The sequence below is a fragment of the Nicotiana sylvestris genome, chromosome 11 (genome assembly GCF_000393655.2).
Source record: "Nicotiana sylvestris chromosome 11, ASM39365v2, whole genome shotgun sequence".
NCBI lineage: Eukaryota > Viridiplantae > Streptophyta > Magnoliopsida > Solanales > Solanaceae > Nicotiana > Nicotiana sylvestris.
Window position 1 is genome coordinate 74,859,476 of NC_091067.1, and position 15,544 is coordinate 74,875,019.

Sequence of the window (15,544 nt, forward strand, 5' to 3'; positions counted from 1 at the left end):
CTTTTTAACCATCACCATGCTGGCAATCTATTTGGGGTAATTTGACTCCTTGATAGAGCTGTTGGCCAATAGCTTTTCTACCTCTTCGTGGACGGCCTCATTGATTGTGGGGTAGAATTTTCATCGGACTTGTCTTACTGTGGGGTAGAAGGGATCGACATTCAACATGTGTGTGGCGATTTTCTTGGGGATTCCTGACATATCTATATGACTAAAGGCAAATAGATGTGCATTTGTTACTAAGAATTGACTAAATTTACCTGGGTCTCGGAGTTTGCAGTCGATATAGGTCTTTTTGCTGAGGTCGCTATGATCTAGCTGGACGAGGTCAGGGTTTTCTATAGTTGAGTCTGCGGCTTCGACTATCTCCGGGTCCGTGATGACTTCTTTGGCTTCGACCTCATATTAAACTCGGCCTAGACGACGTCTTCATATTAAAAAGAGGGAAGCTGGTGTCACTCCCTGACTGACCGAGATACTAGATGGTCTCTCCTTGTATTATCTATGCATTCTTTCCTGAGCTCGAATGGTACCGAAGTGAGTCGCTGAGTTGGTCCATTGAGTTCGTTGTCGTCTGCTCTGACCTCAACACAGTAAGAATTATCGATTTCGTCTCAAGTGGCCAGTGGGTGCTTCATTAAGCGACTCAGTAGATTTCTGGTTGCCCTCGAACCCTCTCTACTCAACCTATTCTGAAAGGCTGCCATGACCATTCCTTTGGAGACATTTACAAGGTCATCCTCGCCTTGTTGAATCAGGTAAGGAAGTCCATCAATCCCTCTACTGGGATTGTTTGACGGTAAAAATATCTTTCACCCCTGTCTTAGCTTCTTGGCCTCGATATGCATCGTTACGAACTTATCGGTCATATATTCGAACATTTCTATTGAATAATGTGGTAGTTGTGAGTACCATATCAATGCCCCTCAAGTGAGAGTCTCACCGAACTTTTTCAGCAAGATAGAGGATACTTGCTCTTTGGTAAGGTTGTTGCCTTTCATGGCGGTGATGTAGTAGGTTACATGATCTTCAGGATTGATCGTCCCATCGTAGATTCTGAGATATGGGGGCATCTTGAAGGTCTTTGGTATGGCGTGTGGAGCCGCTTCTTCTCTGTACGGCTGTTCCACAAACCTATCAGGCATCTCTTTTTGGTAATAATTTGGGAGCGCCTGGTATTTTATCTACCTGTTCTTGGTGCTCTTTCATTTGATCCCTGAATGCCCCGTTCTCATTTTCCATCTCTTCCATTCTTTTTAGCACGATGGCGAGGATGCTGTCGTCTGCACTGTTAGTAATAGTGTGAGTTTTACCTGAAGTTGGAGGGTCTGATTAGTCGTCTTGTTCGTTCATGCCTCATGCTGCATAGACTCTTGTGGTTTATGTGGTCATGCATGAGGCTTGTTTACTAAGCACACTGACCAGAGTATCAGTTAGCTATACTTCATGGAACTTTTTCATAGCGGGTGACGTCCCCTCTCATGTAGATGTGGAGGCCCCTTTCCCGTTTGGTATTATTGTGCTGCAAAAGGTTGCGAGCGACCTTTCCTGTTTGGGAGAAGATGTGGGCATCACCTCCTCATCCTAGGTGTCATAGCCTTCATTGATGATACCCATGAGGTTGAGGGGAACATTATCTGTTGACTTCATTCCTTTTCCTTGGTCACCTGTCATGGAGATTTTTGTACGTATAGAAAAAAAGATAAACTTTGTGGATTGTTAGATTAGCAAGTCATGCAAGTTACAGGTCTAGATATAAACTAAAAGATTGGCTGAGAAGATCCCCACATACATCGCAAACTGTATGACCTAAAATTTAGATCTAGGTTTATACAATCAGATTTTATAATAAATTAGGGTTAATCTTAGCCAATATTAATATCCAAAAGATAGTCCAAATATTTTCGTACTAAGATCCCACGCGTGCTATTGAGTAGTAATAAACGACAACAATAATGATATGATCAATGATTCAAGAATATGGAAGATAACAATAAATAGCAATAAATGACATTTAAGTAAATAAATGGGGGAGGTCATCCAAAAAGGGTGAGATTCCCCAATAATTCTTCCGACAAAGATAGATAATAATAAGCCTTTGAATATTCAGATCCTCCTTGGATCGTGAGAGAAAGGGCAGATAAAGATGTGAGAAAAATGTGAGCTTTGTATCTATATGATAAATGAAGAATCTTTAGAGAATGTCAATGCCTTCTTTCTTTACAATGAATGTCCCAAAAATCCTCTCTATAACTGCATATATTTCTATTTATAAGAGCACATGGACCACAAAATCCTAAACAGTACAACTGGGTGGAATATTCACTAAAATATTCTTTGGAGAACCATAATCACAAAACTAGGCATTAGTGCTTTTAATAAATGGAATGCTCGTCCTCATAGCCACCTCGACCTTGTCGATGATATGTTGTTTTCTCATGACATCGATCTTTGGAAGCCAAGTCATTAATTATGGTAATTTTAGCCCATACACTAGTAGCACTGGTTAAGACTTGGGAACAAAAGGTACAAAACTTAAAACAAAAATCGGAAATGTCAAGCAAAATAAAAGAAAGGGGAAAAGTAGTAGTATATCCAATACGGGGAGTAAGAATATTTATAAAAGATGACCATTCCTGCTGACGACTACCAGAAAAGACCCTCGCTTAACAATTCAATCAATGTCGAACGAAGTCCCTGAGAAACAACCGTGCGACACGGCGGAGCATGACCCGACCAGTGTCGCCGTCGATGGCGATGACGACAACAGCGACGCATCAAATTCTGCCTTAGCGAAGGGGCTTTCTACTATAATTTCTTCTATAATCCGGGAATTTGATGACAGCGCTGCCGCCACTTCTCGTAGTCAAGATCAGCTCTCTTCCACTCTCGATCGTCTCACTGGAGGTACCATTCTTCACCTTCTTCTAAATATAACCGCTGGACTTAATTTTGACATTTATTCTTTATGGGGTATTAGTGTGCCTTTTTGTGTGGTAAGAACTGGAGTTGGGGATCCATTTACTGTTTATTAGGCTGAGCGAACTCCTTCTTGTTCGCACTTGTTATTGAATATAAAGTAGGAAGCTTTGCAGTCAAAAACTGCACTCTTATTATGGTACATCTTTGAAAGACTCCAAATTATTTTCACTAAGGTGGGTGTCCGAACTAGGTCGCTTAGTGATCGTGGAATAAAGAGTGACAAATCCAACTGCAACATGACATGCAGGCTCACCCAAAAACCTCTGCTTGTGCGAAGTAGCATGTTGTTAAAAGGATTAGTCAAGATGAACACAAGCTACCCAAACAACACCCCCTCATGTATAAAATAAAAATTAAAAGAAATGAATCACTTTTTATTGCTAATGGGAGGTAGCAGGTATCCCATGAAACTATTCGAGATGTGCGCAAGTTGGCCCGGACACCACGGTTATCAAGAAAAAAAGTGAATCACTGTTTTTTTGGGGGGAGGGGGGAGGGGGGGGGAAGAGGGCAGCATGGAGGGCATTAGTTATATGTGTAATTTCTTCCGCACCTTCTAGTCCCATTGGAGCTTAGCATTTTTTCCATGAGAATAAAAACATGCACTTCTTTATTGTGACATGTAGATCCAAATTGCTTTCATCAGTTAAGTGAACTCTTTCGCTATTGCATTATGATATTGTAAGTTCTCATTAAACCTTAAAGGTTCAAAAAAATTAAAAAAGAGCAATAGGAAAAGACACATAAAAAAAGAGCAATAGGAAAACACACATTGTTTTCGACTTTCCGTAGATTCAGATTTCCTGAAATTTCATCAGATAGTTGCTTAAGAAAAAGGTTCCTCTTTATTCCATACATTGTGAACAATCAATAACTTAGTGGACTATATTTCCGTGTGTGCCCCAAAAAAAGAGTTTGAGAAAGCTTGAAATTTCTTTAGCTCTTTCCGTGTTCGTAGAAATTAGAGATGGTCGGGAACAGCCTTCGGTTTTACCTGTTATTGCACACATCCGGTTAAGGCTACCCACTTCGGTGGATCTTACCCCAATTTTTGTATACATGAAAATTTTCTCAAATTTCTTTTAGCTCTTTCGTCTATCTCCTCTTCATTTACTATGTACAATGAGACTTTCATGTTCTCTAGGAAAAGAAGACATGCTGTTTTTCTCCTTTGCACCTGTGATTATTGGTAGCCTCATGCAATTGCAATAATAGAAAACTGTATTTCTTCAAGTTTTCCTTCTACATGTCAATTGCCAGTGATATGATGATAGACTCTTCTTTCCGTTTGTCCACATCAACTGCATTGATAATGTCTAGGTCTTGGATGATTCTACTATTTCATGGATTGTTACTTATCATTCCAGAAGAAGAAAATAGCATCAACTTTTGTTCGAGTAGATATCTGAGACAGTTTCTTGGAAAACCTTTCTCTGTGTGCTGGCTAGTCTTGTTTGTTTGAATGTGCTAGGTCATCTTCTATATGAGGATAACTGCACTGCAGTTCCGCTTGCAACAAAATCTGAGGTGACAAGGTTTAGAGGGTGGTACAGAGTTTAATGTTCCTAGCTTTTTGTTATGTTAACTAAAAGGCTGTAGCATAAGATAAGTGCTACAAGAATTTACAGTCGGCTGCTTTTGACCATTTGACCACTTTCCCTTGCTGGGCTGAGTGCTGAAACCCACTCAATGGGTTCTAATTCTAAGAAGGGTAGTTTAAGTCAATCAAAAAGTTTATTTTTCTCCCAAATGGGTCTCTCCTCACCCACCCCCATAGGGATAGTCCATAACTACTTCTCTTACTACAGGATGTTTACTTAACCAACGCGTAAATCCAGTTGCAAGGACATGATCGCTTGACACAGTTGATATATTTCCTGTGACAGTTCTTCTTGCACTTTCAGCCACCTCGTCATTGTAACTTAGGAGTTTTACTTGAGAGGACTTATGTCTATCTGATAGTTCACTTCCAGTGTTACTATTTCTTGGACAGATCCAGTGCTGTTAACCATTTTTTGCTGATGAAAGGTTTGACACCACGGGAAATATTAAAATGAATATAGATCTAGTGAAGATATTAAAATGAATTTCAATCCTAAATGATCTCCTTTTTGAACCGTTAGATACGAAATGATCTCTCTATAGGAGGGTGATGTCGCTAAGAGCCATACAATAGAGAAGTTCTGAGAAAAGTAAAGGGAAACAGTAATCAGACAGAATAGAAGTTCAATCCCATACCATGGAAATTTCATCCATACTAATTTAATGGAACGTGGATTCACTAACTATCACAAGCTTATAGATGTAGGAAATCATCGTACAATATAATATTTGAAACATAAAAGGTCTATTAAGAATAGGGATTCAGGTTGGTAAATGTGGCGTTTTAATCGAAGATTCTGTTTCTTTGAATTGCTTTTCTTGTTATTTCATGGTCCTGCTTGTAACTTCTGTTAATGTATGTGTAACCAATCATCTATATCTGCAGAGCTTGACAAACTGCTGGAAGATGCCCCATTGCCTTTTATTATGCAGCATGCTGCTAGAATTTCTGGTGTTAGGAAAAGAATTACATCATTGAATTCACTTTTGAAGTCTATACAAAGGCGTCTTGATAATATCGATCACACATTATCTGCTGGCTTGATACATGGTACAATTATTTTTCAATATACATATTGTGTCAAGCTTTTTCATGACAACTCAAATAGGATGTACGCAGGTTTTATTCTTTATCTTGATTGATACTTTGCCCTCCTATATGAATGCTTTACTTGTGTAATTTTTCAAAAATAGTTCTATGTACACGATTTATCTTTGTAAACTGGTAAAGTACATGAACTTTTTATTATTTCCAAGTCATTGTATATGAAAGTTCTATGAAACAACAATTCTAGAACTCGTCGTGGAAATTTAATTTTCCATGGGAGAGTTAATTTTTCTCATACACATAGTTAAGGTTTAAAGGAAGCTTACCCACTCTAACTGTGGGAAAAATATTTCCTCCTTTGCATTTTATACAATGGTAAAAAGAAGAAAATACCTAAAATAATGGTTGAAAACTTATTTTGACAAAAAAAATTAAATGAGAGTTAAAAATTCGAATATTGAACTAAATTTGAATTCTTGGATGTTATATAGAATATTATTAATGGAGTGGTATTAAACCATTTTGAAACATCGCAAAATGGAATGAGTGTCGTATAAACAGAGGGCATTGTGAAATAGAAGAAGTGGTGTGTCTGGAGGGTTCGTAACTTGGGGGATTTCACTATGATGATCTTGGGGGGAAGTAATAATGGTTTTTCTTCTTCATTAGCATCTTGTTTATGCTACGCATGGATGCATGATGTTGCGTTATTGATGTGGTTTAGGTTGACAATGGTTTTAACATTCGCTCTGTGATACTGTGGGTCTTTTTCTATCTCTGGTAGGCATGGATGTATGACATTGTATATTGATGTGGTTTTCTGATGTTCAAGAAGTGCATCCTATGGGTAGTAGTCGTCTCTTGTGCGGTTTGAGACATCTGTTGTAGTGTTGTATATTATATATAGGTAACTCTATTCTAATTTATTTTTGGCTAATAACCAGCAAAGACAGTGGAACTTTTGCTTGTGATGTAGAAATTACTCCACGTGTCCCAAAATCTTGTCCTGATTCTGTTTATGACGGAGAAACTGATCAAATTGGCTTTTCTTTCGTGCATTTTTTTATATTAGGAAATGCGTCCAGTTCTCTCTCTCTCTATATATATATATATGGCAGCAGGGGAAATATATTGTGGTGGACTAAATGTTTCAAGGTATTAGGAGTAAAGTAGTTTGAGTCAAAATGCTTAATACCTTAATTACAATATAAATTAGAGTATCTGCTTTTCATTTGTGCATTTTAGGTGAGTCGGCTGGAGATTCTCATTCACTAAAACCTTTTTATATCTTTCTTGCAGAGAAGTCAACAGGGGATGGTGGGCGAGACCATGAGAACCATAACAGTCTTCATTGACGAGGTAATGCCAATAATTGCCGTTTCTGGTGTTCGATGAACATGCTACGTTCTTTCCTTTGTATATGCATGAGGGCTAACATCAAGGAGACAATTCGCATAGGAGGTCAATTTGCGAACTATTTCCTAGTCTTTCATGCAAAAAGGTTGTTGAGGTTTATTGGGTCATATTAAATGTTTCCTTACCACGTTTATTTGTTTGATAAGAAAATAAATAAACATGGTAAGGGAACATTTGATCTTGTTGACTGTTGAGACCATCGGTAGTGTGGGATGGGGGCCTTGGTCTCTTTAAATGGTCTTGGGCAATCCTTACCCTTTGAGCTAGCTTTTGGGGTTGAGTTAGGCCGAAGATTCATTTCTGTATCGGATCTAGAACGCGCAATCCTAGTGCATTATATGATTTCTTTAGTTACAACATTTTTCCTCCTCAGGAGAACATCAGAAACTAGCAAGATAAACATGGATGAGTGTTGATAAGCAAGTGATCCGCACAATCTCCCCTTATTTTTTTCATTTATGGAAGAACATGTATTTTATGGAGAATGTTAGTGGAAATTCTTGGCTTTGCATTCTTTGATGCCTGTCTTAATCGAAAGGGAAAAAGAACAATCATTCTCTTCGTAGTTCTTATCTACTCAGCAGTAATTTCTAATTCTAAGTAAACACCTCAATAATTTCTGCCTAGTGAAAAGTTTAGCATGTAAAATAAGGCAATGAGGGACCAAAATAGGAATAACCAAAAGCATATTGAGAAAGGGGCATATCTTGCGTGGTAAGTGATTACCCAAACCTAGTAACAGGCTGCAGGTAGAGCCCTCTAGCTTAAACTTTTTCGTGCCTTATATAGTCAGCGGAATTTTCTTACCTTCTATCACCAGCCTTTCCCAGTATGCGTCATTTGGAAAAGTAAAATGATATATGCATTCTGTCTTGTGTTTCAGTGTTTTGGTGCTGCAATTCTTTGGTGTGCAAATCATTTGCAAGTTGGTGCATTGCATTATTAAAGTACGCAATATTATTAGAAGACGCAAAATGTGATAACCTTTGGATGAGCTGAATTTTCTCAGTAGTGCTTTCATGATGTCCAAAAAGAAGGTTGTTGGTTTTATGTCATTGATGAACTTCTAAATCAGTTAATTTGCTATGTGGTTATTTTGGGGCAGTTTATGATCAAGATCCTGGAGAAGATTCAAATTGCTTTCTCAGTGCCAGTAAAATCTCCTTTTGATTGCAAGCATTTGTAACTGATTCAGTGTACGGTATGAAAATATGGTCTGAGATTATGACATTCTGGCTTTTGGAGAAATTTTGGATATAAGTGCTATCCCTGATTTGAGAATGGTTCTTTTACCTGTCAGAAATGTGCATTTTCAGCTTGCGCCAGAGCATGTCCGAGTTGCCCAGGAAAGGGAAACATGGAAAATGTGTGGCAACTGGTTAGCAGCTCAGCTAGTGTAGGCCTGTAGGTGCAATTTGAAGGGTGTATCTTTCTGAAACTTATTCATATATTCTGCTCTTAAAGGTATTGTTAACTGTTTTGCATTGCATTGGATGTGTACTTTGTTTTACAACACCAAAGTTAAGTGTATAATGTGTATCTAGAAGAGTTTGGATATCTTAATTTATTTAATGAGTTACCATAAAATTGATCGTGATAGATTGTTGAATGTTACAGATGGCCTAGCAGTATTCAACGGTCATTAATAAGATCTAAGTAAATCTCTACATCTTATTCACCACAATACAAGTTGTATCCTAGCTATTTTGCAAGCTGATCCAATGCCTTCTTATGGCAACTCAATATTCTTTCTTTTTTTAGTCTTATATTTATGAGAGAGTAATCCTTTTTATTGCGCTTGGATCTCTATTTTGCTAATGAATTTGAATGTGTACCAACTAATAATAATAGATCTACATTCTATCTCGTTAAATTCTCCGTTCTTGTGTAAGAATGCGTAACATCGCGACTACTTCTTGCTTTCTTTACGTTATGAATCTGCTATCTGATGTCGGAAACAGAACCAATGCTTATCAAGGCCAATTGTCTTTTTAAAGCAGATTTCCAATACAATCATTTTTCCTCCTGCAACTTTGTCTTAAAAATCAATTTCTCTCCTCTAATTTCAAACTTTAGACGTTTTCTCCTCAAGGGTGGGCGTTTGGATTGTATTGTCATTTATTCTCCTCAGTTGGATTTTCGATTTTCGGATTGAAGAAATGACAATTCAAATCCAATTCAAATAAGCTCGGATTTTTTAAGTTCAATTTCGGATTAATCGGTTTGGATATTATGGATTTTCGGTTTGAGTTTATAAGTTGATTTGTTTCTTTTTTTTTTTTTTTTACAATAATGAATATCTAAATGAATTATTCATGTTAAGTTGCATGAAAAGTTCCACATTCTCACCGCAATCATCCAAACAAAGTATTCAAGTAATGAAAATATTATCAAGAAAATGCAACAGAGACATTTATACGGCTGATAAGAAGTAGCTATTGTAAAACCATATTCAAATAGAAAGTATTATGATAGTAACTTAGTAATTAATATTGAATATATGAGATATTATCTAATGGGTAAGGTGTTGAACTTATTACTACTGGCATAAGGATAATGGACTAAATATAAAGTATAAAAATTTTGAATTTTCGGATATCCAAAAATTTGAAGTACCAAGTTCATTATCCAATCGGAAACCCAAAAATTTTAAAAATTAAATCCAAAATCCAATCCGTAACCCGAAATCCAAACCAAAAATCCAAAAAATTCGGATTTTGGTTTGGATTTCGGATTGCCCAAACTATGCCCACCCCCAACTCCTCCTACCTTAAGCAATATTGTAGCTGTTTTGCCCTCAAATTAGCATTCTCTTCTTTATGTAACAGATTATCTAATATCTTAAGTTGTATTTTCGTCTTAAGTGCTTATCTATAATTAAAATGATGGCATCTCGTCTCCTATTCCTAATTATATTCTTAAGAGCAATTAGCTGATGATTTTATGAATGCAATGTGTTTCTTTTTTTATTTTATTTTTATAAAAGGAAAAAAAATAACATAGTTTACAGCATTCTTTTTATTTGTACATTTTTTTTTGCTTTTGTTTAGTAATGATAAGATCCCTTCGCCAAAGTACTGTTATGAGGTGGTTTAACAACCATTTTAGTTCAACTTAAAACCAAGAAAGTTGAATATACACGCATAGATGTCCAACAAGAAGCTAGACTAACATGAATCTTAAAATGCCACATGTTTGCTTCAATTTTGGTCTTGATTTATAAACTTGACAACTGGGCACTGGCTCAATATAATAAAACACCAAGTGATGGTAAACTAACATCAACAACAATTTGCCCCCAGCCTTCAGGCTTTTCTAAACCAATCAATCAAAAGTCATAACCAAAACCAACAAATTAATTAATACTCTATAATCAAATCATTAGCTTAACCAAATTTCCACTATAAATACCTCAATCCACTACATAGTTTCTCATCAACAGCAAACAAAATCTCAGAGTCTTCTCAACTTCAGCTCCAACTATTTTTGAAAGAAGAAACTATGGCTAGAAGCATATACACTAGCATTTTCATGGTGGTTGTTCTCTCCTTTGCAATATTGAGTGGGAAATCTGAAGCTGGTCGTCAGTTATTACAGGCCAATAATCCAAGTTTCCCTACAATTCCAGGCATGCCAAGTATCCCTAATATGCCTAATATTATTCCAAATATACCAAGTATTCCAAATATGCCTTCAATTCCTAGGGTTGGATCAATGCCACCAATGCCATCAATTCCAAGAGTTGCAATGCCACCAATTCCATCATTTCCTTCATTCCCAAAATTTCCTACTTCTATCCCATTTTTCACTCCACCACCCCCTAAGAACTAAGTGGACTTGTCTACTTAACCACATTCTCATTAGAAGCTGATTTTCATACTTTTTTTTGTACTTTTCTTTGTTGATTTGCATTTGCTTTGAGTCGTCCAGTCGTTATGTTATTAGCTTTCAGGCTATTTGAATTTGTATTCGACTGTAAGTTCTATTTCCTCTAGGGAGAAGGCAGATGGGGTACTATATATGGTGGGGTGTCACGTTGTACAATATTTCCATTATGTAATTTTACAACTACGTGTGTTTGCTTATATCTCTCTCTATATATTATGATGATACTTTTATTGTTATTACTTCTAATCATTCTCCACATTCGTCAGCTCTCTTTCTAATAATCTAAGTGGTGAATCAACAAAAAATTTACAAGGGGACAGTTTAGTAATGGTGAAAGATGCTAATTTAAATCGTTGATTCGATCTAGCTCAGACGAACTAAAACATTTTCTTCTTCCAAAAATGTTGAAACTGAAGAACTCGCCAACGCATAGAATTGTCTGAAGGACTAGAAGAGAAAACGGTAGCATCCAACGATTGAACAATTTAAATCGCATAGCTTAGAGGAAAAAATAAGTGAAATTAACAAATATTAAAGGTTAAATATGTAACAGGGCCAATGCTTTCCCAAACAAAGTGGCTGTAGTTTAGTGGTGAGAATTCCACGTTGTGGCCGTGGAGACCTGGGCTCGAATCCCAGCAGCCACAATTACACATGTTTTACTTCTTACATGTTAAAATCTTGGTTTGTATCTGGTTCTCCTCCTAGTCTGTTCTGTAGGTGCTTAACTACTTATCAAACACTTCTTTTCGGCTTTATCATGCCCTTATACATAAAAAATTTGGATTAATAAACAAAAAAACAAAAGAAAAGGAAAGGAATGTTATAAATAGAATTGTATTTAAGGTGAATGTCTATATTTAGAGAGATTTTAGGGTTGTTATTTGGTGGCTAAGTCACTTTTCCCCTATAAAATAGAGGTGTCCTATTCCATTGTAATTGATCCCAAATCAATAAAGAATTCTCTCTCCCTACTTTTCTTTGCAATGCTATTCTTCTTTTATTGTTTCATAATACATTATCAGCACGAGACTTTAACCAATTGAGTAGAAGCTTTAGGATTGGGCATAATGATTGTCAATTGTTCCAGGAACTTCCTTTATGATTAAATTCTGGATTTAAGGTAAGTATTTTACTTTACTTTTCTCTTTCAAATTCTTGACATTCTATAATTTGATTTTAAATACAAGCAAAGACGATAAATTTTGATTGTAACTCTAATGGAGTTTGAAAGAAATTATAACCACCCAAAGTTGTAAAATTTCTATGTCTTGCCATGATCAGATTCATGTATGATTATGGGCACAAGAAATGAAAACTCGTCCTATTGAATTTGCTCCATTCTCATGCCCTTAAGAGAATGTGATAGCAATATGTGATAAGTTTGAAAGAAAACAAAATTATTACCGTGAAGATAATAATAGATGTTGACGTGGCAATAGACGAAATTATAATCGTCATCATCGTGGTAATGAGAATAATAAGGATTCTCAAAGTAATCTTTCACTCTGTGAAAGTAATGTTTGTCATCGATTTGACATGGTATTTTGTAAAGCACATATAGATGATTATGGTCCATTCATGATGTGAATGTGACAACATGTGATTTATGAATACATATTTATTCTTGGAAGAATATGAATGTGCCGGTGGTAGTGAATCTACCACACTCACCTCTAGAAGGAGGTTTAAAATAATATAAGAAAATAATGTCATTATTATAGTATGAATGGTCATTTGTCTTGTACCTATTGTACGCTAAAATATTTTGGCAATGTGATTATTAAAAGACAACGGTAATGCAAGAAACAAATCTTTCATATAATTTGACCATGACCATAATGGTATAAATTTCTCTTTAAAAAAGATATTCACTGATAATAGGCTAGATTCATGTAATGTGATGACTGCTTATGCCCCAGCTTGACTATATTTTACTGTTCTAGGATAATTAAACGACGATAAATTGGCTCTAATTATGAATTTCATGTTTTGCAGGAGCGAGTTGCGCTTATGAGGACTTAGAACTGTGTTTGGAGCTAAACTGAAGTAAGGGAAGCCCCTCAGAACTGAGTACGTTGAAAGACGAGAGAAAAGAAGAGCTGAAATGTTGATCTAGCTTAGTGCAGATAGCGCGCCCACTAGCGCGACCGCGCTAGCCTAGGAATTTGAGGCAGAATACTATGCCATATGCGCGATAATGAGCGCGCCCACTAGCGCGACCGCGCTAGTCCAGTTCGGAAAATATAATTCAGGGGTAAACTTGGAAGTTCGGGGGTAATTTCACTTAACCTATAAGAGGTCCAGCTCGCCCAAAGGGAGACTATCAAGGTTTAGGCAAAGAGAGGCAAGAGGCAAGGAGGATAATTCAACATCGAGTTCTTCCTTTCTTCCTTTTGTATTTTACCATTTATGATGAATTTTGCTATTGTTATGATGAACACGATTATGAGTAGCTAAATATTTAGTCTAGGGTTTTGATGGAACCTATTGAAGGATGAACTTCGTGTTATGTTAATATAATTTGCCCGATTTAATCTCTATTTGTTCAATTACGTTCTTGTTGTAGTTAATTGATAGGATCCTCAATTAGCTGTGCCTATTTAGTACGTATTACTCGGGAGAGAGTGCATATTTAGGTAATTATTGAACAACACCACTCTCAAAGTATATGAGGGATCAATAACCGAGGGTTTAAAAGCGGGATTAGGGATAACGGAGCCTTGGGTGCTATCTAAAGTGAGTTGTAATAAAAGCCAGCTAGCATAACTCGAGAGAGTGCATCTAGTAAATTGTCATGATTACTCGGGAGAGATTTACGGTAATAAGAGTGCTCATGATCAATAGAGACGATTAGGCAAATCTATGCGAAACATAATAGGAAGGAATTCCATCAATAGGGGAAATCGTAAAGATCCTTCACTTACTTGCATACAACCCAGTCATAGTTAGCTCTTAGTTTACTTGCTTTCATTCAGTTATAGTTAGTAAAAACATCTCCAATTATTATTCAAAATATCTGGAAAGTTGATTACGAAGAATTTAGTGAGTCTAACAAGAGTAATTGGTAGGTTAATTCCCTATGGATTCGACTCTGGGATAAATACTCGGATTATATTTATAATGACCGCGTGTCCTTTTTATAAGGCATAATTGGGCATGATCAAATTTTGGCGTCGTTGCCGGGGACTTAACGATGTTATCAATTACAGTTGAAAGAAATACAAAATTTCTTAGTGTAGTCAGTTTTCTTTATTTTCAATCTATACATTGAAATTTTAACGTTTGTTGACTTGGTTGTACAGATGCATGCCTAGAAACTCATCGAGAACTAGTGAAGTATTTGAAGCATTATCAGATCCCGAGAAAGTTTTCAAGGCCTTGAATCAGGCCAACCGGAAAAACAAACAACAACAATCAACTGCACTACTCGAAATAGACATAGGGGATAATTTGTTAGACCCAGTTGTGACATTGGCGCCAGTGGCACCTTTTGTGCCAGAGGCTGCTCTATATAATTGGGCACAACCCACAACAGAGAATTTGGCCACAATGATATTATTCCTGCAGATACAGGCCGAGTCGTTTCAAATCACGAACAACATGCTGCACTTGTTGCAAAACAAGGGACTATTCTCGGGGTCATACATTGAAGATCCTCAACAACACTTGAAGAATTTTCTGTCAATCTGCAAAACTCAAATGCAGCCCAACATAACTCAGGAAGCAATAAAGTTGTTGTTGTTTCCATTCTCTGTCACGGGAGCTGCCCAGACTTAGCTAAACTCGCTCCCCATTAATTCCATAACGACTTGGGAGGAGTTAGTCAATCAATTTGTGAATAAGTTCCATCCACCCAACAAGACTGCTCAACAAAATAATGAAATTTTGAGCTTTTCAAACAGAAATCAATAGAGACACTACAAGAAACGTGGGAACGATTCAAAGGGATGGTTGTTATATATCCACACCACGGTATTCCAGATCAGATGTTGGGGTAGCGGTTTTACATGGGTTGACAGATAGCGTGAAGGCTAATGTTGATGCTTCAGCTGGTGGAGCATTCCTGAGCAAAACATGGAGAGAAATCTAGAGCCTGCTTGACAAGATGACACAAAATTCGGGGTGGACAACTAGGAATGCACCTATCACTCCAGTAGTTCACTCAGTGCCATTAGATCTATCCAACACTCTTGCTGAAAATATGGTCACATTAATGACACAGATGAGTATACACACCAAAAAGGTGGAAGAGTCAGGGCAGAAGCAGTAGGTACACATTGTTGATACTACCAATGGAGGCTTATGCACATCTTGCATTAGCCATCCAGTTGGTAACCAATGGAATGAAGAAAGTGATCATCATCATTACCCTGAGGACATGAATTATGTATCTAATTATGGGGGCCAGAGATAGGTTGGTCAAAATTGAGGCCAACAGAATCAACCATACAGTCCAGTCTAGCCACAACTCAACAATGGAAATATGGGAGGTATGCGACCTCACAATAATATGGTGCCTTACCAAATGCCACAATGATATAACAATCAAAATCAGCAGCAGGGTTATCATCCTCCTCAGTAGCAACATGGTGGAAGACAAGAAGA

At 37.0% G+C, this 15,544-nt stretch overlaps 2 protein-coding genes, 1 non-coding gene and 1 pseudogene across 6 annotated transcripts; all 4 read left to right on the forward strand.

Annotated features, from left to right (window-relative positions):
* Window positions 1-2,547: 2,547 nt before the first annotated feature.
* Window positions 2,548-8,647, forward strand: LOC104237552 (uncharacterized). 4 transcript variants are annotated; one of them, XR_011403904.1, is made up of 6 exons: window positions 2,548-2,907; window positions 5,471-5,635; window positions 6,705-6,787; window positions 6,932-6,991; window positions 7,932-8,249; window positions 8,349-8,647. XR_011403904.1 is itself a non-coding variant. In XM_009791724.2 (6 exons), exons 1-5 carry the CDS (start codon window positions 2,682-2,684, stop codon window positions 8,232-8,234), a joined length of 615 nt encoding a protein of 204 aa, XP_009790026.1. In that variant the 5' UTR covers window positions 2,552-2,681; the 3' UTR covers window positions 8,235-8,249; window positions 8,349-8,647. The 4 variants fall into 4 exon arrangements, 3 of the variants coding, with proteins under 3 accessions (XP_070019084.1, XP_009790026.1, XP_070019083.1); XM_009791724.2 differs by having other exon boundaries at window positions 2,552-2,907; window positions 8,154-8,249; XM_070162983.1 differs by having other exon boundaries at window positions 7,932-8,647.
* On the forward strand, window positions 3,931-4,036 carry LOC138882495 (U6atac minor spliceosomal RNA; annotated as a pseudogene).
* Window positions 8,648-10,549: 1,902 nt separating the features above from the next.
* LOC104237554 (pre-mRNA polyadenylation factor FIP1-like) lies at window positions 10,550-10,879 on the forward strand. Its single transcript, XM_009791727.1, has one exon. It carries the CDS (start codon window positions 10,550-10,552, stop codon window positions 10,877-10,879), a length of 330 nt encoding a protein of 109 aa, XP_009790029.1.
* Window positions 10,880-11,511: 632 nt separating this feature from the next.
* TRNAH-GUG (transfer RNA histidin (anticodon GUG)) lies at window positions 11,512-11,583 on the forward strand. The gene has a single exon. It is a non-coding gene; the product is annotated as a tRNA-His (tRNA).
* Window positions 11,584-15,544: the final 3,961 nt, after the last annotated feature.

Excerpts from the sequence above, each read along its gene's own strand:
- LOC104237552 (XM_070162982.1), top strand. The coding sequence starts at position 2,682 with ATGTCGAACGAAGTCCCTGAGAAACAACCGTGCGACACGGCGGAGCAT. Across the intron at positions 2,908-5,470 it reads TCTCGATCGTCTCACTGGAG|AGCTTGACAAACTGCTGGAA; the intron begins GTACCATTCTTC and ends CTATATCTGCAG. Across the intron at positions 6,992-8,153 it reads TAACAGTCTTCATTGACGAG|TTTATGATCAAGATCCTGGA; the intron begins GTAATGCCAATA and ends ATTTTGGGGCAG.
- LOC104237554 (XM_009791727.1), top strand. The coding sequence starts at position 10,550 with ATGGCTAGAAGCATATACACTAGCATTTTCATGGTGGTTGTTCTCTCC.